Source organism: Gopherus evgoodei, unplaced genomic scaffold (assembly GCF_007399415.2).
Source record: "Gopherus evgoodei ecotype Sinaloan lineage unplaced genomic scaffold, rGopEvg1_v1.p scaffold_34_arrow_ctg1, whole genome shotgun sequence".
In the NCBI taxonomy this organism is placed as follows: domain Eukaryota; kingdom Metazoa; phylum Chordata; order Testudines; family Testudinidae; genus Gopherus; species Gopherus evgoodei.
Window position 1 is genome coordinate 4414939 of NW_022060016.1, and position 21378 is coordinate 4436316.

Genomic DNA, 21378 nt, shown 5'->3' on the forward strand with positions numbered 1-21378 from the left:
GCTCTCCCCAGCCTAACTGGAGTGAGCCCTTTTATAGTATCAAAAGGGCCTTAATTAGGGTCAGGTGGTCACATTAGCTTAATGGCCTCACCTGACTCTTTGCAGGTTAATTGGAGTCAGGTGTTCTCATTAGCCTGGAGCAGCCCCTGCTCTGGTCAGTCAGGGAACAGAAAACTGCTAATCCAGTTGCCAGTATATCTCCCTTCGATTACTTTGTTGTACCCAACTGGCCTGGGTCTATCACAGCATCAATATCCTGGGACAGCAGTTTGGTGTCTAGATTCCCCACAAAGCTGGTGTCTCAAAGCCCTTCCCCTCTTATCCCCCGGCAGGCCCCCTTAGCCCACCTCTCCTCCAACTCCAACTCATGCTTCTGCTGTTCTGCACGGACCACCAGCCTCTGCTCCTCCAGCTCCAGCTCCAGTCCCCACAGCTCCTCCAGGGAGAAACCTGACTGCCCCTGCCCCTGCCCCACCCTGTGCTGCTGGGGAGTTGGGTCTCATAGACTCCTGGCTGCTACATGGGCTGCCCCCACAGCTACTCCCTGGCTCTCCAGGCACCCCGGGAGCCCCCCAGGGATCTGGAGCCTGTTCCTCAGACCGGTCATTCCCTACAAGCTGAGCCATCAGCTGCTCTTCAGTGAGCCTCTCCATGCTCAGTCCTCTCCCTCTGCACAGACATGCCAGGTCCCTCTTACAGAGCCAGTTATAGGCCATTTCCATGCTAGTTCCTTCAATTCCCTTGTTTTATCACTGGCAACCGCTCACTGCAAAGTGCCTGCACTCATAGCCCACCCGCTACAGGGTGCATCTGCCAACCATCCTCTGCTACCACGTTGTCACAGACTCATAGGTCATGACTGCTCCTGGCCCCGTACGGTCCCAGAGGGAATAATGCAACCCTGTTTTCTAGCCCAGAGTGACTCTCAGCCAGCATAAAACAGGAGGGTTTATTGAGTGTCTGAACACAGCTCAGGAAACTCTCAGGGTCCTCAGGCCTGGCTTCCATCAGCACAGCACATCTAGGTCTCCCCTGCATCCAGGTGGGCTCTGCCTGATCTCTCTCTCCAGTCCTGAGCCCCCCTGCTTCCCAGCTGGGCGTCTGCTATCACCTCCCCCAAGCCCTGCCTCTGTCCATTGTCTTCTCTCCAGGTAAACAGAGTCCCCTTGGCCTCCTCTCCTCTCAGCTGTCCTCTGTCCCCCTTTGGCTGGAACCAGCTGGTCAGGTCACCGGGGTCCTCTCTCCGCAGCCCATTGTCCTCCCACTGGCCAGAACCAGCTGTGACTGCCGAGCTTGGCCTCCCCGTCACCGGTCACTGGGGTCTCCATTCTCCAGGCCATTGGCTGGTCCCAAGTTTCCTTGCTGGTCCTCTGTAACTACAAACTCCCCCTCCCATCACCTTGTTAAACCAGTAACACCCAGAGAAACTGAGTCCCACCCCCTCTGCATGCAAACCATTGAAAAAAACAAGACCCCCCACCACTGCATCACAGGGGGGCAGAGCCCCTCACAGCCCGGTCGCTGGTATGGTTTGGGGACTTGGATCCTCCACAGTCTGGTCCCCATTGGGGAATTGAAGGGGGGGCAGATCCCTTCAAAGCTTGGTCCCTGGCAAGGGTTGGGAGTTTGGATTCCCCACAGTCTGGACCCCAACAAGGGGTTGACGGGGGAAGATCTTCTCACACTCTGGTCCCCATCAGGGGGCTGGAGGGGCAGATCCCCTCACAGCCTGGCCCCTGGTGAGGTTTAGGGGGTTGGATCCCCCACAGTCCGGTCCCTCGCTGGGGTCTGAGGTTTGTTTTCCCTCCTTGCCTGGCCTCTCTGCCCCAGTAACCCCTGCGCCTCCTCGGCAGGCGGTAATGATGAGTCGGATTTCCCGGAGCTGCAGACGGCGCGCGAGTTCTCCGAGGATGAGGAGGAGGAGACGTCCCAGGACTGGGGGACCCCGAGGGAGCTGACCTTCTCCTACATCACCTTCGCGGGTGGCCCTGACGCCATCCCTCCCAGCGAGCCCGGCCCCCGGGGGCGGCGGGACTCCCTGGCCCGCCGGGTGAGGGGCCCTCTGCCCCGCCCTGAGACCTGCGAGACCTTGGTGCCCATGCTGGATGACAGCCTGGAGAACATCCCCAGCCTGTGCCAGTCGCCCGAGGGCGAGCAGGGGTTGCCGGCCGGGCAGTGCCAGGGGCTGGAACCCTTCTCGGCCTGGGATGCCCCGCTGAGCTACGCGGATGAGCCCAGCTCCCTGGGGTGGGAGGAACCACAAATCATGCCAGGCGGGGGCTGGCATGGCCTCCCCCCTTTTGGGGCAGCAGAGCAGCCGGGAGCCCTCACCACACACTCAGGTGGGAACCATGAGAGAGGGGCTCTGTTGGGGGGAAAGAGAAGGGAAGGGAGGTGGCTGGGGGAATGGAGGAGGGCTCTGTTGGGGGGAAGGGAAGGGAGGTGGCTGGGGGGATGGAGGAGGGCTCTGTTGGGGGAAGGGAAGGGAGGTGGCTGGGGGGATGGAGGAGGGCTCTGTTGGGGAAGGGAAGGGAGGTGGTTGGGGGGATAGAGGAGGGCTCTGTTGGGGAAGGGAAGGGAGGTGGTTGGGGGGATAGAGGAGGGCTCTGTTGGGGAAGGGAAGGGAGGTGGCTGGGGGGATGGAGGAGGGCTCTGTTGGGGAAGGGAAGGGAGGTGGCTGGGGGGATGGAGGAGGGGCTCTGTTGGGGGGAAGGGAAGGGAGGTGGCTGGGGGGATGGAGGAGGGCTCTGTTGGGGGAAGGGAAGGGAGGTGGCTGGGGGGATGGAGGAGGGCTCTGTTGGGGAAGGGAAGGGAGGTGGTTGGGGGGATAGAGGAGGGCTCTGTTGGGGAAGGGAAGGGAGGTGGTTGGGGGGATAGAGGAGGGCTCTGTTGGGGAAGGGAAGGGAGGTGGCTGGGGGGATGGAGGAGGGCTCTGTTGGGGGGAAGGGAAGGGAGGTGGTTGGGGGGATAGAGGAGGGCTCTGTTGGGGAAGGGAAGGGAGGTGGCTGGGGGGATGGAGGAAGGCTCTGTTGGGGGGAAGGGAAGGGAGGTGGTTGGGGGGATAGAGGAGGGCTCTGTTGGGGAAGGGAAGGGAGGTGGCTGGGGGGATGGAAGAAGGGCTCTGTTGGGGGGAAGGGAAGGGAGGTGGTTGGGGGGATGGCAGGGGGCTCTGTTGGGGGGAAGGGAAGGGAGGTGGCTGGGGGGATGGAGGAGGGCTCTGTTGGGGGGAAGGGAAGGGTGGTGGCTGGGGGGATGGAGGAGGGCTCTGTTGGGGGGAAGGGAAGGGAGGTGGTTGGGGGGATGGCAGGGGGCTCTGTTGGGGGGAAGGGAAGTGGCTGGGGGATGGAGGAGGGGCTCTGTTGGGGAAGGGAAGGGAGGTGGTTGGGGGGAGAGAGGAGGGCTCTGTGGGGAAGGGAAGGGAGGTGGTTGGGGGGATGGAAGAGGGCTCTGTTAGGGGTAAGGGAAGGGAGGTGGTTGGGGGGATGGAGGAGGGCTCTGTTGGGGGGAAGGGAAGGGAGGTGGTTGGGGGGATGGCAGGGGGCTCTGTTGTGGGGAAGGGAAGGGAGGTGGCTGGGGGGATGGCAGGGGGCTCTGTTGGGGGGAAGGGAAGGGAGGTGGCTGGGGGGATGGAGGAGGGCTCTGTTGGGGGAAGGGAAGGGAGGTGGCTGGGGGGATGGAGGAGGGCTCTCTTGGGGAAGGGAAGGGAGGTGGTTGGGGGGATAGAGGAGGGCTCTGTTGGGGGGAAGGGAAGGGAGGTGGCTGGGGGGATGGAGGAGGGCTCGGTTGTGGGGAAGGGAAGAGAGGTGTTTGGGGGGACAGAGGAGGGCTCTGTTGGGGGGGAAGGGAAGGGAGGTGGTTGGGGGTATGGAGGAGGGCTCTCTTGGGGGGAAGGGAAGGGAGGTGGTTGGGGGGATGGAGGAGGGCTCTGTTGGGGGAAGGGAAGGGAGGTGGCTGGGGGATGGAGGAGGGGCTCTGTTGGGGGGAAGGGAAGGGAGGTGGTTGGGGGGATGGAGGAGGGCTCTGTTGGGGGAAGGGAAGGGAGGTGGCTGGGGGATGGAGGAGGGGCTCTGTTGGGGGGGAAGGGAAGGGAGGTGGCTGGGGGGATGGAGGAGGGGCTCTGTTGGGGGGAAGGGAAGGGAGATGGTTGGGGGGATGGAGGAGGGGCTCTGTTGGGGGGAAGGGAAGGGAGGTAGCTGGGGGATGGAGGAGGGGCTCTGTTGGGGGGAAGGGAAGGGAGGCAGCTGGGGGATGGAGGAGGGGCTCTGTTGGGGGGAAGGGAAGGGAGGTGGCTGGGGGGATGGAGGGGGACTGCAGCTGGGCTCGTGGGGTGTCGGGCTGTCAATGATCTCGGTGATGACCCCTCCACTCCCCTCTGTGGCAGAGGATGCTCCGGAAATGCTGCCAGGGGACTGCCCGCGACCCAAGGCCCTAATGCCGTGTCCGGCAGGGGGCACCCCTGGGCTCGCTTACGCCGAGGGCAGCCAGCACCCACCGCAGACCTCAGCTCCCCCCAGCCCAAGGGAGGAGGAGCTGGAGCCACAGCTGGAGGGGGAGCAGGCAGATACGGAACCAATCACAGAACAGCAGCTGGATGGGCTGGACCAATCTGGGAACACTCTGGGAGTATACATCATAGGTGAGCAGCCAATGAAGACACAGAAGGTGGGAGTGAGGTGGGGGGCAAGGGACAGGTGAATAACAGGGCTGTGGCTGGGCACTGCCCTGGGGAAGCTCACAGCGCTGGAGTCCCAGGCAGGTTACTGCCCTGGGGAAGCTCACAGCACTGGAGCCCCAGGCGGCTGGGCTGGCTCTAGGCATTTCGCCGCCCCAAGCACAGCGGCACACTGCAGGGGGCGCTGTGCCGCTCGCCGGTCCCGCGGCTCCGGTGGACCTCCCGCAGGCGTCCCTGTGGAGGGTCCGCTGGTCCCGCGGCTCCGGTGGACCTCCATCAGGCGTGCCTGCGGATGCTTCACTGGAGCCGCGGGACCAACGGACCCTCTGCAGGGACGCCTGCGGGAGGTCCACCAGAGCCGCCTGCCGCCCTCTCAGCAACCGGCAGAGTGCCCCCTGTGGCATGCTGCCCCAAGCACACGCTTGGCGCGCTGGGTCCTGGAGCCGGCCCTGCCAGGCGGGCCACTGCTCTGGGGAAGCTCACAGCACTGGAGCCCCAGGCAGGGCACTGCTCTGGGGAAGCTCACATCACTGGAGTCCCAAGTGGGGCACTGCCCTGGGGAAGCTCACAGCACCGGAGTCCCAGTGGGGCACTGCTCTGGGGAAGCTCACAGCACTGGAGTCCCAGGCAGGGCACTACTCTGTGGAAGCTCACAGCACTGGAGTCCCAGACAGGGAACTGCTCTGGGGAAGCTCACTACACTGGAGCCCCAAGCGGGGCACTGCTCTGGGGAAGATCACAGCACTGGAGCCCCAAGCAGGGCACTGCTCTGGGGAGGCTCACAGCACTGGAGCCCCAGGCGGGGCACTGCTCTGGGGAAGCTCACAGCACTGGAGTCCCAAGTGGGGCACTGCCCTGGGGAAGCTCACAGCACTGGAGTCCCAGACAGGGAACTGCTCTGGGGAAGCTCACCACACTGGAGCCCCAAGCGGGGCACTGCTCTGGGGAAGATCACAGCACTGGAGCCCCAAGCAGGGCACTGCTCTGGGGAAGCTCACAGCACTGGAGCCCCAGGTGGGGCACTGCCCTGGGGAAGCTCGCTGCATTGGTGTTCTGGGTTGGGTACTGCCCTGGGGAAGCTCTTAGTGCCTGGAGTCCCCAGCTGGGTGCTGGCAGGGCTGCCTCAGCCTCCAGCCCCAAGAGCTCCTCCCAGCTTCTGGGCTGGTGCCCGAGCAGGATCCCAGGACAGTTGAGTCAGCAGGTAAACATAGCCTCAGTGCTGACAGCAGCGCATCCCAGAGCAGTGGAGGAGGGACTGTGGCTGGCCCATGCCTCCCGGAGAATGCCACAGCTGGAACTGGGACGCTCCAGCCTCCTGCAGGGTCAGGCTGGGCTGAGGCTCAGGAGCTGGTTTTACAGGGATCCTTCCCCAGTGCTGTAATGCAGCCACCTCTGGGGTGGGCTGTGGGGGCTGGTTATACAGATATCCCTCACCCAGTGCTGTAATGCAAACACCTCTGGGGTGGGGCATGAGAAGTGGTTATATGGGGATCCCCCACCCAGTGCTGTAATGCAGCCACCTCTGGGGTGGGGCATGGGGGCGGGTTATAGAGGGAGCCTTCTAGTGCTGTAATGCAGCCACCTCTGGGGTGGGGCATGAGGGCTAGCTATACAGGGATCCCTCACCCAGTGCTGTAATGCAGCCACCTCTGGGGTGGTGTGCAGGGGGTGCTACACAGCCGTGCAGCACTAAAGAACAGGGTGTATCCGAGTGATCCCGCAGGGGAAGGGGGTTCTAATTAGCAGAATCCATCACAGCTGGAGTCAGCCCATTATTCTGGGGTTCACACTGACCCCTGAATGAGACACCACTGGTCTGTAATAACCACCAGGGCTGGGGGCTTCTCTTGTATAACAGCCTGGAAGCCCCCTAGAGCCACACTGAGGTCAGCAAACACTGTCCCGCTCCCGGCAGCACAGCGCCCCTAGAGCCACACTGGGACATTGGGGTCAGCACTGACTTGGGGGGGGAGCACGCCTAGTGAGCCCCCACCCCCACAGTGCATCTCCCTGGCTTTGCCTGGAGGGATCCAACAACCTGAGGGATGGTGGGTGGGGGGAAGCTGAGCAAGGCTCCCATTGCTTCTTCCCCACTGGCCTGTCCTGATGGCCCATGGCCCTGGCGGCAGAGGCTGGGGATTGCCCATTGACAGGGTCCCTGAGCCCTGCCAATCACTGCGGCTCTGGGTACCCTGGCTCAGGGCCTTGGGGCCTGGTTGGCAGGTTCCATGGGTGGCACTGGGGGTCGGGGCTGAGACACACACACAGCTGCAGGCTGCCTGTGGGGTCAAACCAGGGACTCCATACTACAGGGAACAAGGTCTCCTGTCAGGAGTGGGGGGCTGGGACGGAGCCAGGACTCCTGGGTCCTATCCTCAGACGTGCCCCAAATTGCTGTTCACCTTGAGCGAGTCCCTTCCTCACTCAGTGCCTCAGTTTCCCCTCTGTGCAATGGGGAGAGTGACCCTGACTTGCTCGGTTACTGTGGTCAGGGAGAACGAGTGGGGAGCGGTGCTGGGAGGTAGGGTGCAGGGCTCAGCTCCCCATTTTAGGGTGTGTGTGTGTGTGTGTGTGTGTGTGAAGTTCAGTACCAAAAATTCAGGCAGCTAGAGTCAGTGGCCACTTCTGAAAATGTTGACCAGAGTCACAGTGTCTGGGCCAAAGCTGGGAATGGAACCCAGGAATCCTGGCTCCAAGCCCCCCTGCACTGACCACTGCACCCCACTCCCCTCCCAGAGGCAGGGGCAGAACCCAGGAGTCCTGGCTCCTAGTCCTGTGCTTTAGGCATTGGATCGTCCTCCCTGCTCCGGCTATTACCTGCCCCCCACCATTGCCCATCAGCACCATCCCTCCCATCCCTGGTGCGGCTGAGCACCCCTGCAGGACAGGAAGGGGGATGGGTGATGGGAGACAGCAGCTGGCATTCGTTGGCTATAAATAGCCCCCAGGCTTCCCCCCTTGCACAGCCCCCAGCCCCCACCCAGAGACGGTGTGCCGAGGTGACAGGACCCTCGCATCGCGCTGCAGGCAAAGGGCTCGCGATGGGCAGCGCAGGTTAGAGACGCCCCATTGGGGGTGGGGGGCATCACAGGGCTGAGGATGGTCGGAGGCATTGGGGGGCTGCGCTCAGACAGGGATTGGGGCTGGGTCATTCCTGGGGGCTGGGGGGACATTGCGGCCAGGGCTGGGCTGTGAGAGCGGGGCGGACGGAGGCTCTGGGGGGGCTGGGATCAGAGCTGGGGGTCACAGTGATTGCTGGGGGGGGCCCAATCCTCAGAGCTGTGACCGCCCCCCCCCAGTCCATGTCTGTGAGCAACGTGTCCCCAGCCTGGCACTTGGGCCTGTCAGTTACCAGGTGGGGGAGGGGGAGCGGCACCATCCCGACAGCTGCAGGCCGGCAGCTAAACTTAGCCACCAGCAGCCCACAAAGGGGTGACCCCCGGAACCCCCTGGGAGGCAAGGCCCCCCAGTACCATTTAAAGGGGCAGGGCTGGGGGTGGCACTTAGCCGGATGGGGGTGAGGAACAGGGTGTCCCCAGCTCCTGGGCATCTCGTGTTACAGAGAGTGGCATCTGCCAGGGGAGGAGGAGGAGGAACAAGGGTACTGGGAACATGCATGGAGTGGGCAGTGATGCGGCGCGGGAGGGGTGTGGGCACTGATGGGGGATAGTATGTGGCGTGCCCAGAGGGGTGGATGCTGCCACGCGCAGCCTTTCAGGGAGAGAGGCGTTACCACGGCACAAGCAGGGCCAGTGGCTGGGGCACTCTCATGCCTTGGACATTGCGTGGGGTGCGGCTGAGCATGAGGAATCAGTGGGGGGGAGTGTTGGGCACTAGCTGTGCAGGGGCGCTGAGATGGCCCTTCTGGGGTTTGGCACTGTGGAGTGCTGAGATGCGGGCACTGCAGGGGGCACTGAGATGAGGGCACTGCAGGGGTGCTGAGACAAAGGCATTGCAGGGGAACTGAGGTGTGGGCACTGCAGGGGTACTGGCACTGCAAGGGGTGCTGAGATGCAGGCACTGCAGGGGGCTCTGGCACTGCAGGGGGCACTGAGATGAGGGCACTGCAGGGGTGCTGAGACATAGGCATTGCAGGGGAACTGAGGTGTGGGCACTGCAGGGGTACTGGCACTGCAAGGGGTGCTGAGATGTGGGCACTGTCTGTGCACGAGGTTCTGTGATGTGGGCACTGCAAGGGAACTGGCTCTGCAGGAGGCACTGAGATGTGGGCACTGCAGTGGTTCTGAGATGTGGGCACTTCCGAGGTCACTGGCCCTGCAAGGGGTGCTGACGTGTGGGCACTGCTGAGGTTCTCTGACGTGGGCACTGCAGAGGGAACTGGGTCTGCAGGAGGCACTGAGATGTGGGCACTGCAGGGGCACTGGCTCAGTTGGTGGGGGGGCGGGGACAGTTTCCCGTATCTGGCCCCAGTGGGTCCCGGTTTCAGAGCAGGTGTGGGTTAGAGGGCTTTCCTTTCGCCCTCTTCTCTGGTCCTCCTCACGCAGACAGCAGGCAGCAAAAGACCAGAAGTGCGAAGCACAGACAATGGGATGTTTATTGGGGTTAGTTTCCAAGAAAGCACATTCCGAAGCCCTTCACACCAGTTGAACTTCTCTTTATATGCATAGAACCTTTACCCCGCGTCCCCCTTGCCGGCTCCGACGCCGCAGAGCCTTCACCCCGCATCCGCCTGCCCAGCTCCAACGCTGCAGAGCATTTACCACGCGTCCCCCTTGCCAGCTCCGACGCCGCAGAGCCTTTACCCCAGGTCCCCCTGCCCGGCTCCGACGCCGCAGAGCCTTTACCCCGGGTCCCCCTGCCCGGCTCCGACGCCGCAGAGCCTTTACCCCATGTCCCCCTGCCCGGCTCCGATGCTGCAGAGCCTTTACCCCGCGTCCCCCTGCCCGGCTCCGACGCTGCAGAGCCTTTACCCTGCATCCCCCTGCCCGGCTCCGACGCCGCAGAGCCTTTACCCCGCATCCCCCTACCTGGCTCCGACACCGCAGAGCCTTTACCCCACGTCCTCCTGCTCAGCTCTGACGCCGCAGAGCCTTTACCCCGCGTCCCCCTTGCTGGCTTTGATGCCGCAGAGCATTTACCCCGCGTCACCCTGCCCGGCTCCGATGCCGCAGAGCATTTATCCCACATCCCCCTTCCCAGCTCCGACGCCGCAGAGCGTTTACCCCGCATCCCCCTGCCCGGCTCCGACGCCGCAGAGCATTTACCCTGCGTCCCCCTGCCAGGCTCCGACGCTGCAGAGCCTTGCCTGTGTCCCTGTTCCCATCCACCCCATTTAGCAAATATGATTCCAATTTCCCTTCCACTTCCTGTTTGACCCGTTTATATAGTAATATTCTCAGCTATACCTTAACCCACGGGTAGGCAAACTATGGCACCCGTGCTGAAGGTGGCACCCGAGCTGATTTGCAGTGGCACTCACGCTGCCCGGGTCCTGGCCACTGGTCCAGCGGGGGGAGGCTCTGCATTTTAATTTAATTTTAAATGAAGCTTCTTAAACATTTTAAAAACCTTTTTTACTTTACATACAACAATAGTTTAGTTCTATATTATAGACTTATAGAAAGAGACCTTTGAGAAAGGTTAAAATGTATGACTGGCCTGCGAACCCTTAAATCTGGTTTGGGATGTGAGGATGTGACCCTAAGCTTATGGTTGCCCCTGCTGCTTAGCCAAAGTCCTTGGCCTATGAACAAGGCCTCGGACCATCCTAGTGAGAGACGGCCCCTACACAGGTGAACTGTGATTTTGATTCTTTGTTTTGTATCTCGATAACTAACTAAGTGCTAAAAATACACCAAAGTTCTATAGTCTAAGGGAGTCTCCCATATCTGGCCCTGGTGGGTCCTGGTTTCAGAGCTGGTGTGGGATACCTGGCCCAGTTTCAGACCCCTTGTGGGACGGGATCCCAGAGCAGATGGCGCCTTGACTCCCCCTGCCCCCTTATTCCTTTTCCCCAAGTGTATCCTATAGCCCAGCCTGTGGGGAGGCCTGGAACGACCCAGTCAGGGCTGGCATGGCCCCAGGGTGCCCACAGGCCCTGGGGACCCCCTTCAGGGGTGGGCATTGGATCTGGGCTAAGCAGCAGCTGCCAGGGTCTGTCACCTCCTCCCCTCCAGTCTGTGCCCGCAGCCCTCCCTCAGAGTGCCTCTCCCAGGGCTGGGCCCACTCTGGGCCCCATAGCAGAGCCTAGGACCCTATGGGGGCCTCGACCCATCCCCAGATCCCTGTGGCTGTGCCCAGTGAAACTCCCGAGGCCTCAGGCCCACTGCAGAGGCTGGTCCCAGGACACCCCCCAGGCACCGCCAGCGACCCAGACACAGCCTCCCCGACTCGGCCCTGCTGCTGCAGGTCAGGCGCCTGCTGGGGGGGATGGTCCCGGGGTCCCATCCTCCCCCCAGCACCTGCTGCTGGCACCGTGCCCCACAGACCAGGTGTAGCTGAGTGTCCCTCCTGGCCTGGCGCTGCTGGGGAGAACCCCAGCAACCATCCAGGCCTGAGTCTGGCTGGCTGGGCCCTGCTGGCAGCTCGTGCCCTGGCCAGGCGCTGCAATACCCAGGGGGTGGGGGACTGATGGGGGCACGGGCTGGAGGATCTGTGCCTGGGAGCTGGGCACTCGCTGCATTGGGCTGATCATTGTTCTGGCCCAGCAGGAGATGCAGCCAGGGACCCAAGCTTGGGGAAGGGGGGTCAAGCCTGGGAGATGGGGGACTGATCCGAGTGTCCCCAGGTCAGGGTGGGAAGGTTCCCTGAGGGGCCAGGTGGGGGGAGGAGGTCCTGAGAGACTGAGTGGGCCGTCCCCAGGTGGGTAGGGGATTCCCTGAGAGGCCAGACGGAGGAAGAGGGTGCTCAGGGATGGAGCTGGGGGTCCCCAGATGGAGGGAGTTCCTGAGGGGTCTGGTGGAGAGAGGGGGTGCTCAGGGATGGAGCTGGGGATCCCCAGGTGGAGGGGGTTCCTTAGGGGTCTGGTGGGGAGAGGGGTCCTCGGATGGAGCTGGGGGTCCCCAGGTGGAGGTGGTTCTGAGGGGTCTGGTGGGGAGGGGGGGTGCTCAGGGATGGAGCTGGGGGTCCCCAGGTGGAGGGGGTTCCTGAGGGGTCTGGTGGAGAGAGGGGGTGCTCAGGGATGGAGCTGGGGGTCCCCAGGTGGAGGGAGTTCCTGAGGGGTCTGGTGGAGAGAGGGGGTGCTCAGGGATGGAGCTGGGGATCCCCAGGTGGAGGGGGTACCTGAGGGGTCTGGTGGGGAGAGGGGTCCTCGGATGGAGCTGGGGGTCCCCAGGTGGAGGTGGTTCTGAGGGGTCTGGTGGGGAGGGGGGGTGCTCAGGGATGGAGCTGGGGGTCCCCAGGTGGAGGGGGTTCCTGAGGGGTCTGGTGGAGAGAGGGGGTGCTCAGGGATGGAGCTGGGGGTCCCCAGGTGGAGGGAGTTCCTGAGGGGTCTGGTGGAGAGAGGGGGTGCTCAGGGATGGAGCTGGGGATCCCCAGGTGGAGGGGGTTCCTTAGGGGTCTGGTGGGGAGAGGGGTCCTCGGATGGAGCTGGGGGTCCCCAGGTGGAGGTGGTTCTGAGGGGTCTGGTGGGGAGGGGGGTGCTCAGGGTTGGAGCTGGGGGTCCCCAGGTGGAGGGGGTTCCTGAGGGGTCTGGTGGAGAGAGGGGGTGCTCAGGGATGGAGCTGGGGGTCCCCAGGTGGAGGGAGTTCCTGAGGGGTCTGGTGGAGAGAGGGGGTGCTCAGGGATGGAGCTGGGGATCCCCAGGTGGAGGGGGTACCTGAGGGGTCTGGTGGGGAGAGGGGTCCTCGGATGGAGCTGGGGGTCCCCAGGTGGAGGTGGTTCTGAGGGGTCTGGTGGGGAGGGGGGGTGCTCAGGGATGGAGCTGGGGGTCCCCAGGTGGAGGGGGTTCCTGAGGGGTCTGGTGGAGAGAGGGGGTGCTCAGGGATGGAGCTGGGGGTCCCCAGGTGGAGGGGAGTTCCTGAGGGGTCTGGTGGAGAGAGGGGGTGCTCAGGGATGGAGCTGGGGGTCCCCAGGTGGAGGGGGTTCCTGAGGGGTCTGGTGGAGAGAGGGGGTGCTCAGGGATGGAGCTGGGGGTCCCCAGGTGGAGGGGGTTCCTGAGGGGTCTGGTGGAGAGAGGGGGTGCTCAGGGATGGAGCTGGGGGTCCCCAGGTGGAGGGGGTTCTGAGGGGTCTGGTGGAGAGAGGGGGTGCTCAGGGATGGAGCTGCGAGTCCCCGGGGGGGCAGATGGGAGGATGGGTCCTGAGGGACGGGGACAGGGGAAGCCCCAGACTGTGGACACATCTGGCTCCAGGCCCCCCCGTCACGCCCCGCTACCGCTCTCCCCCGCAGTGGCGGACCTGGTGTACTGGCGGGACACCCGCACCTCGGCGCTCGTCTTCACCGGCGTCATGGTGACTCTGCTGAGCCTGCTGCACTTCAGCATCGTCAGCGTGGGCTCCTACGGCGCCCTGGCCGTGCTGGGCATCACCATCACCCTGCGGCTGGGCCGCAAGGGGCTGCAGGCCCTGCGCCGCTCCGACGGCGCCAACCCCTTCCAGTGAGTGTGAGCCCAGGGCCCCGCCAAGGAGTGCGACCCCCCCGGTGCCATGCCAGGGAGTGCGACCCCCCCCCGGTGCCATGCCAGGGAGTGCAACACCCCCAGTGCCATGCCAGGGAGTGCGACCCCCCCGGTGCCATGCCAGGGAGTGCGACCCCCCCCGGTGCCATGCCAGGGAGTGCGACCCCCCCGGTGCCTTGCCAGGGAGCGTGACCCTCCCAGGGCCACCGCCAAGGAGGGCAACACCCCCCTGGTGCCTTGCCAGGGAGTGCGACCCCCCACCCCCAGGGCCCCGCCAAGGAGTGTGACCCCCCCCAGTGCCATGCCACGGAGTGCAACCCCCCCGGTGGCTTGCCAGGGAGTGCGACACCCCCCCCGGTGCCATGCCAGGGAGTGTGACCCCCCCCCAGTGCCTTGCCAGGGAGTGCGACCCCCCCCCGGTGCCTTGCCAGGGAGTACGACCCCCCCCCGGTGCCATGCCAGGGAGTGCGACCCCCACCCCCAGTGCCTTGCCAGGGAGTGTGACCCCCCCCCGGTGCCTTGCCAGGGAGTGCGACTCCCCCTCCGGTGCCTTGCCAGGGAGCGTGACCCTCCCAGGGCCCCCGCCAAGGAGTGCGACCCCCCTCCACCAGTTCCTCGCCAGGGACTGTGACCTCCTGGGGATCCCCACCAGGGAGTGTGACCCCCTCAAGCCCTCTGCCAGGGAGAGTGTCCCCCCCCAGACCCTCTGCCAGGGAGAGTGTCCCCCCCCAGACCCTCTGCCAGGGAATGCGACCCCTGCCCAGAGTTCTGTCAGGGAATGCGACCCCCCTCTGCTGGGGCCCTGCCAGGGAGTGTGACCCCCCCCACACCCTCTGCCAAGGAGTGTGATCCAACCACACGCCCTTCCCCCTTTCAGTGAGTACCCCCATCCTGACATCCTCCTTCCAGAGAGTCCCCATGGTCCCCCAGCGCACCACTGGCCAACCCCCTGATCCTCTCCCCTTCAAGTGAATGATCCCTCCCACCAGGGCTGCCCGGGGGGCCGGCGTGGGGCAATTTGCCCCGGCCCCCCATGAGAATATAGTATCCTATAGTATTGCAACTTTTCTTTATGAAAGGGGCCCCCGAAATTGCTTTGCCCCAGGCCTCCTGAATCCTCTGGGCAACCCTGCCCCCCACAACCTCCCATCCTCCCAGCCAGAGATTAACTCTCAGAGCCTCCCCTCTCTAGTGGGTCTAACCCCTCCCAGACTCCCACTTCAATGAGTACCCCCTCCCCCTTCCAGTGAATTCCTCCCTCAGCAGCCACCCGACTATGCCAGAAGGGGGCGCTGTGGGGACCAGGGCAGGGTGCTGGCTGCCTGGGGAGCCCCCAGCTATGCCAGTCCCAGCCTCTCCCTGCAGGGGGTGCTGTGGGGAGCGGGGCGAGAGCAGCTCCCGGCTATGCCAGTCCCAGCCTTTCCCTGCAGGGGGCGCTATGGGAAGCGGGGCGGGAGCAGCTCCCGGCTATGCCAGTCCCAGCCTTTCCCTGCAGGGGGCGCTGTGGGAAGCGGGGCGGGAGCAGCTCCCAGCTATGCCAGTCCCAGCCTCTCCCTGCAGGGGGCGCTGTGGGGAGCGGGGCGGGAGCAGCTCCCGGCTATGCCAGTCCCAGCCTCTCCCTGCAGGGGGCGCTGTGGGGAGTGGGGTGGGAGCAGCTCCCGGCTATGCCAGTCCCAGCTCTCCCTGCAGGGGGCGCTGTGGGGAGCGGGGCGGGAGCAGCTCCCGGCTATGCCAGTCCCAGCCTTTCCCTGCAGGGGGCGCTGTGGGAAGCGGGGCGGGAGCAGCTCCCGGCTATGCCAGTTCCAGCTCTCCCTGCAGGGGGCGCTGTAGGGAGCGGGGTGGGAGCAGATCCCGGCTATGCCAGTCCCAGCCTCTCCCTGCAGAGGGCGCTGTGGGGAGCGGGGCGGGAGCAGCTCCCGGCTATGCCAGTCCCAGCCTCTCCCTGCAAGGGGCTCTGTGGGGAGCGGGGCGGGAGCAGCTCCCGGCTATGCCAGTCCCAGCCTCTCCCTGCAGGGGGCGCTGTGGGGAGTGGGGTGGGAGCAGCTCCTGGCTACGCCAGTCCCAGCCTCTCCCTGCAGGGGGCGCTGTGGGAAGCATGACGGGACGCTGGCTGTGTGTGGAGCTCCCGGCTACACCATGCCTGGCCTCTCCCAGGGGATGCTGTGGGGTGTTGTGTGGATGCTGGGCTGGGGTCCCTGACACACGCTAACCCCCCTCTCCCCATGTGCTCAGGACTCAGCTGGACACAGATTTGCCGCTGTCCCAGGAGCAGCTGGAGCGCCTTGCCACGCGGCTCAGCCAGGACGTCCTGGCGGCCGCCCACACCCTGCGCCGCCTCTTCCTGGTGGAGGATCTGGTGGACTCGATCAAGGTGGGTGCTACCTCTCCCTCCCCCGAATGGTCACCCCAGCTCCCTGTCCCTGCTGGTGTAGGGGCCCTTGGGCCCCCTGTGAGCATCCTGGAGTGGGGGTGGGAGAAGTGTTGACCTCTGTTTACCCCCCCATGCGAACAAGGGGACAGCAGGGGAGGATTCTTGCCCCCCGTTACATGCTCCCCTTGGCTGTTAGGGAGCCATGGCGGAACAGGGATGGTACTTATCCCTGGGTCTGGCAGGAAGGAGCAGGAACTGGGGGGATAGTCAGCAACGTGAGGACTCCTTTCCATGGGGGTGGGGGCAGTGATTAGCAGGGGGTTGTGGGGAGCGAGTGAAGGGCCCCCCAGGCCTGCTGGAGGGGGATGCCCACTCTGCAGAGTTATGGGGGTGCAGGGGGAGCCAGAGCCTGAGGCTGGGGACATGGCCCAGCAATGCCCAGGCCGTGTGGCCAGTAGGATGGCAGACAGGTGACAGGCACGCCTGGTAGGTGGGGCTGGTGGGGAGGCGGCCAGGTGATGGCCACGCCAGGTGGGTGGGGCTGGTGGGGAGGCGGCCAGGTGATGGCCAGGCCACGTGGCTGGGGCTGGGGCTGGTGCAGGGCGGGCGCAGGCCAGGGCACTAGGAAGACGCCGGCACCGCCCGAGCCCCAGAGGACCACACACTCACAGCTGGCCCTGAGGCACCAGAACTGGACCCCACGGCTTTGCCCGCAGAGATCAGGCCTCCAGCTGCCCTCCCCACGCCCCTGCCTGAGCCGAGGCTTCTGGGGCTGCTCCTGCCCCGGCACTCAGGCTCAGCGCTGAGCCAGCTGAGGCCGGTCATTCCTCACTCCTCCCCAGGCTTTGACCCTGCTGGTTCCCTGCAGCAGGCTGAGCTGTGTTTCCCATCCCAGCGCTGGCCGGTCTGCGCGCAGCCCTCCCCTGCCCCTGCTGGCGGGCAGCAACCCTCCTGCGCCTGCATCACCTGGACCCTGGGACTCAAGAGTCGGGTTTAGAGTTCCCAACTTTCTAATCTCACAAAAATCGAACACCTTTGCCCCGCCCCCTGCCTCAAGGCCCCGCCCTTTCTCAGAGGCCACACCCCCTGCCCTCTCCATCGCTTGCTCTCACTTTCACTGGGCTGGGGCAGGGGGCTTTGAGGTGGGGCCAGGAAGGAGGGGTCTGGGGTGTATAGGAGGGGGCTCCAGGCTGGGGCTGGGAATTGGGGTTGGGAGGGGATGAGGGCTGCAGCTGGGGGTGCAGGCTCTGGGATGGGGCTGGGGAGGAGGGGTTGGGGGGTGTCTAGGGGTGGGGCTGAGGGATTTGGAGTGTGGGAGGGGGCTGCGTGTTGAGGCAGGGGGTTGGGCTGGGAGATGGGTGAGGGCTCCAGCTGGGAGTGCAGGCTGTGGGGTGGGGCCGGGGATGAGGGGTTGGGGGGAGTGTCTAGGGGTGGGGCTGGGAGATGGGGGAGGGCTCTGGGCTGTGGGTGCAGGCTGTGGGATGGGGCCGGGGATGAGGGGTTGGTGGGGGTGTCTAGGGGTGGGGCTGAGGGATTTGGAGTGCGGGAGGGGGCTGCAGGTTGAGGCAAGGGGTTGGGGTTTGCGGGGGGAGGGCTCTGGGCTGGGGCTGGGGATGAGGGGTTTGGGGTGCAGGAGGGGGCTGCGGGTTGAGGCAGGAGGTGGGGGTTCAGGGGGATGAGGGCTCTCAGCTGGGGGTGCGGGTTCTGGGGTGGCGCTGGGGATGAGGGGTTTTGGGGTGTGGGTGTGTCTGGGGTTTGGGGCTGAGCGATTTGAATTGTGGGAGAAGGCTGCAGGTTCAGGCAGGGGGTTGAGGGTCAGGGGGATGAGGGCTCTCAGCTGGGGGTGCGGGCGCTGGGGTGGGGCTGGGGATGAGGGGTTTGGGGTGCAGGAGGGGGCTCTGGGTTTGGGGGTGGGCTCAGGGCTGGGGCAGGGGGTCGCTCCAGGTTTGGGGTGCGGGCTTACCTTGGGCAGCTCTTGGTCAGCGGCACAGAGAGGCTCAGGCCTGTCCTCTCTCCGCGCTGTGCCCCAGAACCGGCCAGCAGGTCGGCTTCTAGGCTGGAGGGGGGGGGGGAGGAGACTCCGGGCGCTGCTCTCGCCCGCAGGTACCACCTCCTCCCAGCTCCCATTGTCCGTGGTTCTCAGCCAGTGGGAGTGCAGAGCTGGTGCTTGGGTGCGGGGGCCGTGCACGGAGCCCCAGGACACCCCCGCCTAGGAGCCAAACCTCCTGGCTGATTCTGGGGTGCAGCGCGGTGCCAGGATGGGTAGGGACTAGCCTGCCTTAGCCCTGCAGCACCACTGACTGGAGTTTTAACGGTGCTGACTAGAGGCGCCAGGGTCCCTTTTCGACCTGCTGTTCTGGATGATTCCTGTTGGATTCCTGTTCCTAGCATCCCTGGCAGGGAGCGGGCACAGGGAGCAGGGTGGGACTACCAGCTTGAAGGATGCGCCGAGGACAGAGTGGGTCACAGCAGGCTGGCCCCATGACTGGTCTCTGTGGGTCTCAGGCGTCAGGTCAAAAGCAATGGCCATGAACCCACAGGGCTGGCAGGGAACTGCTCCCACTCCTCGGCCCTGCCATGCACCTGCCAGCTTCCCCGGAGGCTGGAAGCAGGGACCTGTGTGAGTCTCTGCTGAGCAGAACCAGCCGGGCTTCCTCCCCCCACGTAGGGGGCTGGGGCCGGCTGCAGCCCCTGGGTGGGTGGGGGGGAAGGGAGGCCCGCCTCGCTCTGACCACGCTCTCTCCTGCTTGCAGTTCGCCTTCCTGTTCTACATCCTCACTTACGTGGGCGCCGTGTTCAACGGGCTGACGCTGCTCATCCTGGGTAAGGCAGGAGGGGGTGAAGCGTGGTAGGGGAGCGGGGTGTGGGGCTGGACCAGCGTGTAGGCAGCAGGGGGGTAGTGCTGGCTGTGGGGGCCTCCCCCAGCAGGGGGTGCTGGGAGCAGCGGGGTGTGTGTGTCTGACCTGCCCCTTTCTGCCCCCAGGTGTGATAAGTGCATTTACTTTCCCCCTGCTCTACCGGCAGCACCAGGTGAGTGGCCGGGGGGTGGCTCAGGGCCACGTGCACCATCGGGATGGGCTAGCGGGGCCAGCGCCCCCAAGCTCACGGGCTGCTGCTGGCGGCCCTGCACCCCCAGGAGCTGTCTGGCTCTACACCCGGCCCAGGGCAGGAGAGAGAGAAAGATGCACTCCCTAGAGGGGACAGGCCCCATGTCCCATTCCCTGCCCCCTGGACCAGCCAGTCCCCATCCTGGGGCCGGGTGGGAGCTGGTGCCCCCTAGAGGGGAAAGGCCCCATGTCCCATTCCCTGCCCCATTGAGCAAGGGAGTCCCCCGCCCTGGGGCTGGCTGGGATCCAGTGCCCCCTAGAGGGGAAAGGCCCCATGTCCCATTCCCTGCCCCCTGGACCAGCCAGTTCCCATCCTAGGGCTGGGTGGGAGCTGGTGCCCCCTAGAGGGGAAAGGCCCCATGTCCCATTCATGGAATCAGAGAAGATTAGGGTTCAAAGAGACCCCAGGAGGTTCTAGTCCACCCCCCTGCTCAAAGCAGGACCAACCCCAACATTCCCTGGAGCTCTCACTTTTGTTCAGGGATCCCCAGAGGCAGCGGGGGGTGGGGGGAGGACCCCAGGCAGCGATTCCGGCTCTCCAGGGGCCCTGTACCTGCACAGTGGTCTCTGGTGGGGGCAGCTGCCCAAACTCCCCTCCCCGTTTACCTCTCACTTCATCTGTTCCAGGCACAGATCGACCAGTACGTGGGGTTGGTGAGGAACCAGCTGAGTAACCTCAGAGCCAAGTAAGGGCCCCCCGCCCCCCTCGTGTCTGCCATGGGGGGAGGGGACAAGATCCTGGCTCTGCCAGGAGCCACACGGGCCACAGCTCATCACCTCCCAGGCGTCTGTAGTGATCCCACAATGCAGCCCAGAGATGACACGTCCTGCAGTGTGGCACCCCCTTGTTAAGACCCTTGACCCCCTTCCGTCAGTGCGGCGCCCCCTGCCAAGCCCCCAGCCCCCTTCTTGTCAGTGCGGTGCCCCCCCAAGCTTCACACCCCCCTCCCATCTGTGCGGCACCCCCCGCTGAGCCCCCAGCCCCCCTCCCATCAGCAGACCCACCCCCACTGAGCCTCCTGCCCCCCGCCCTTCAGCACAGTTCCCCCTGCTAAGCACCCCGCCCCCCTCCCATTGGCACAGTGCCCCCCGCCGACCCTCCAGTCCCTGTAGTGTGGCACCCCCTGCCGAGCTCCCTGCCCCACGGCTGCAGCACAGCGCCCCCTGCCGAGCTCCCCGCCCCACGGCTGCAGCACAGCGCCCCCTGCCGAGCTCCCCGCCCCATGGCTGCAGCACAGCGCCCTTACCATGGTTCTGGGGTACTGGGCTCAGCCCTGAAGGCAGGTCGGTGAGTTCCTGCAGCACGGCATCCCCACAGTATTTCCCTGCAGGGGTGCTGGGTTCAAGGTCCTCCAGTGACTCCTTTGCCCGTCAAGCCCAGCCCAGCCCAGGCGACCTGCGGGGTGTGAGCGTGCTCCCCTCTAGGGGCTGGTCCTGGGGGCTGAGTGCCAGGGGGTCAGACCTGGGGAGATGGGGCTGGAGCATGGGTAACCGGCCCTGTGTCCGCCCTGCCACACGTGGGTGCCGAGGAGGAGGGGAAGGGGCTCCAGCTCGGGCCAGGGGGGATTAAACCACCGTGGTGATGTTTCTCTTTCTCTCCTTTAGGATTCAGGCCAAGCTCCCAAGTGCCAAAGCGAAGCCAGAATGAGCGACTGCCCTGGCCCGATTCACAGCAACAATGCCCCTGCCCCCCCCACCTGCCCCCCTCACCCCAGAACCACCCCCGCTGGTGACACCCCTCCACCCCAGGGAAAGGGGCCGGGGCCCCTCTCCTGGTCAGGAACCCGCCTACAGCTCAGCCTCTGCGCTGCTCCCCTGGCCCTGCGTGTTGTGGGGCTGGGGCAGGAGGCAGCTCCCTGCACATTCAGGGCTCCGGGGGTTGGGGGTGACTGAGAAGGGCCCCCGTGATTTGGCCACCACCCTGCCATAACAAGAGGCCCCTGCATGCCACCCTCCTGCTGGGCCCTGCCTGCTTCCTGCCTCCAAGCCGCAGTCCCAGTGTGAGCCCGGCAGGGCCTGGCCCTGTGGGGTGGGGAAGGGGCAGGCCCCTGGCTCCTCAGGGCTGGAGGGGTCTGGTTTCCCAGGGGGCTCAGACCCAAGTGAATTCAGGGTCTGTGATTGGCTGGGAGGCCAGGGGCTGGCAGCCTGTTGTGTCCAAGCCCCCCTGCTGTTTTTACTCTGGAGCCCCCTTCTTGGACTTGGTCTGGGGCCACCCCCTGGCACTGTGGGGCAGGTGCCGTCCAGGTGCCCGCAAAGCTCCACTCAGATTTACACTTTAATAAAAGCACTGGTGGAAAAAGCAGCCAGGCAGGGTCCTTCACTGCGGCCACGGCTGGGTGCAGGGGGCGGGAATGACCCAGACACCAGCAGGGGGAGCTCCTGAGGCTGGGAGAATAGGTGGAGGGGGTCACAGCAAGGGCCAACACCGGGCTCCTCCCCTCCCACATGCCCCGTAATCGCTGCCCAGCCAGCCCCTGAGCGGGTGTGGCAGGGCAGGGGGGTGCTCAGCTTGGGCACCGCTGCAGGAGCTGTGTGGAGCCCATCCCCCACTGTGGTGCCCCCCTAGATGTGATTCCTTAACCCGGCACAGAGCTGGGTTCCCCTGGCACCAGCAGCAGGAAATGAGACACTGCCCCCCTGGCCAGGGCAA

General features: G+C 65.0%; 1 protein-coding gene across 3 annotated transcripts in view; it reads left to right on the forward strand.

Annotated features, from left to right (window-relative positions):
* The window catches only part of RTN2 (reticulon 2), a 29351-nt gene extending 8334 nt beyond the window's left edge, over positions 1-21017 (forward strand). The window contains exons 3-10 of one of the 3 annotated variants that reach the window (XM_030544689.1): positions 1854-2342; positions 4382-4636; positions 13022-13229; positions 15483-15621; positions 18375-18444; positions 18605-18651; positions 19356-19414; positions 20334-21017. In XM_030544689.1, coding sequence (XP_030400549.1) covers positions 1854-2342; positions 4382-4636; positions 13022-13229; positions 15483-15621; positions 18375-18444; positions 18605-18651; positions 19356-19414; positions 20334-20376 — 1310 coding nt within the window. In that variant the 3' untranslated portion in view covers positions 20377-21017. Of the gene's footprint in view, positions 1-1830; positions 2343-4381; positions 4637-7652; positions 7727-13021; positions 13230-15482; positions 15622-18374; positions 18445-18604; positions 18652-19355; positions 19415-20333 lie in introns of those variants that run through there. The other 2 variants (XM_030544690.1, XM_030544691.1) reach the window with 2 other exon arrangements.
* The last annotated feature ends 361 nt before the right edge of the window (positions 21018-21378 follow it).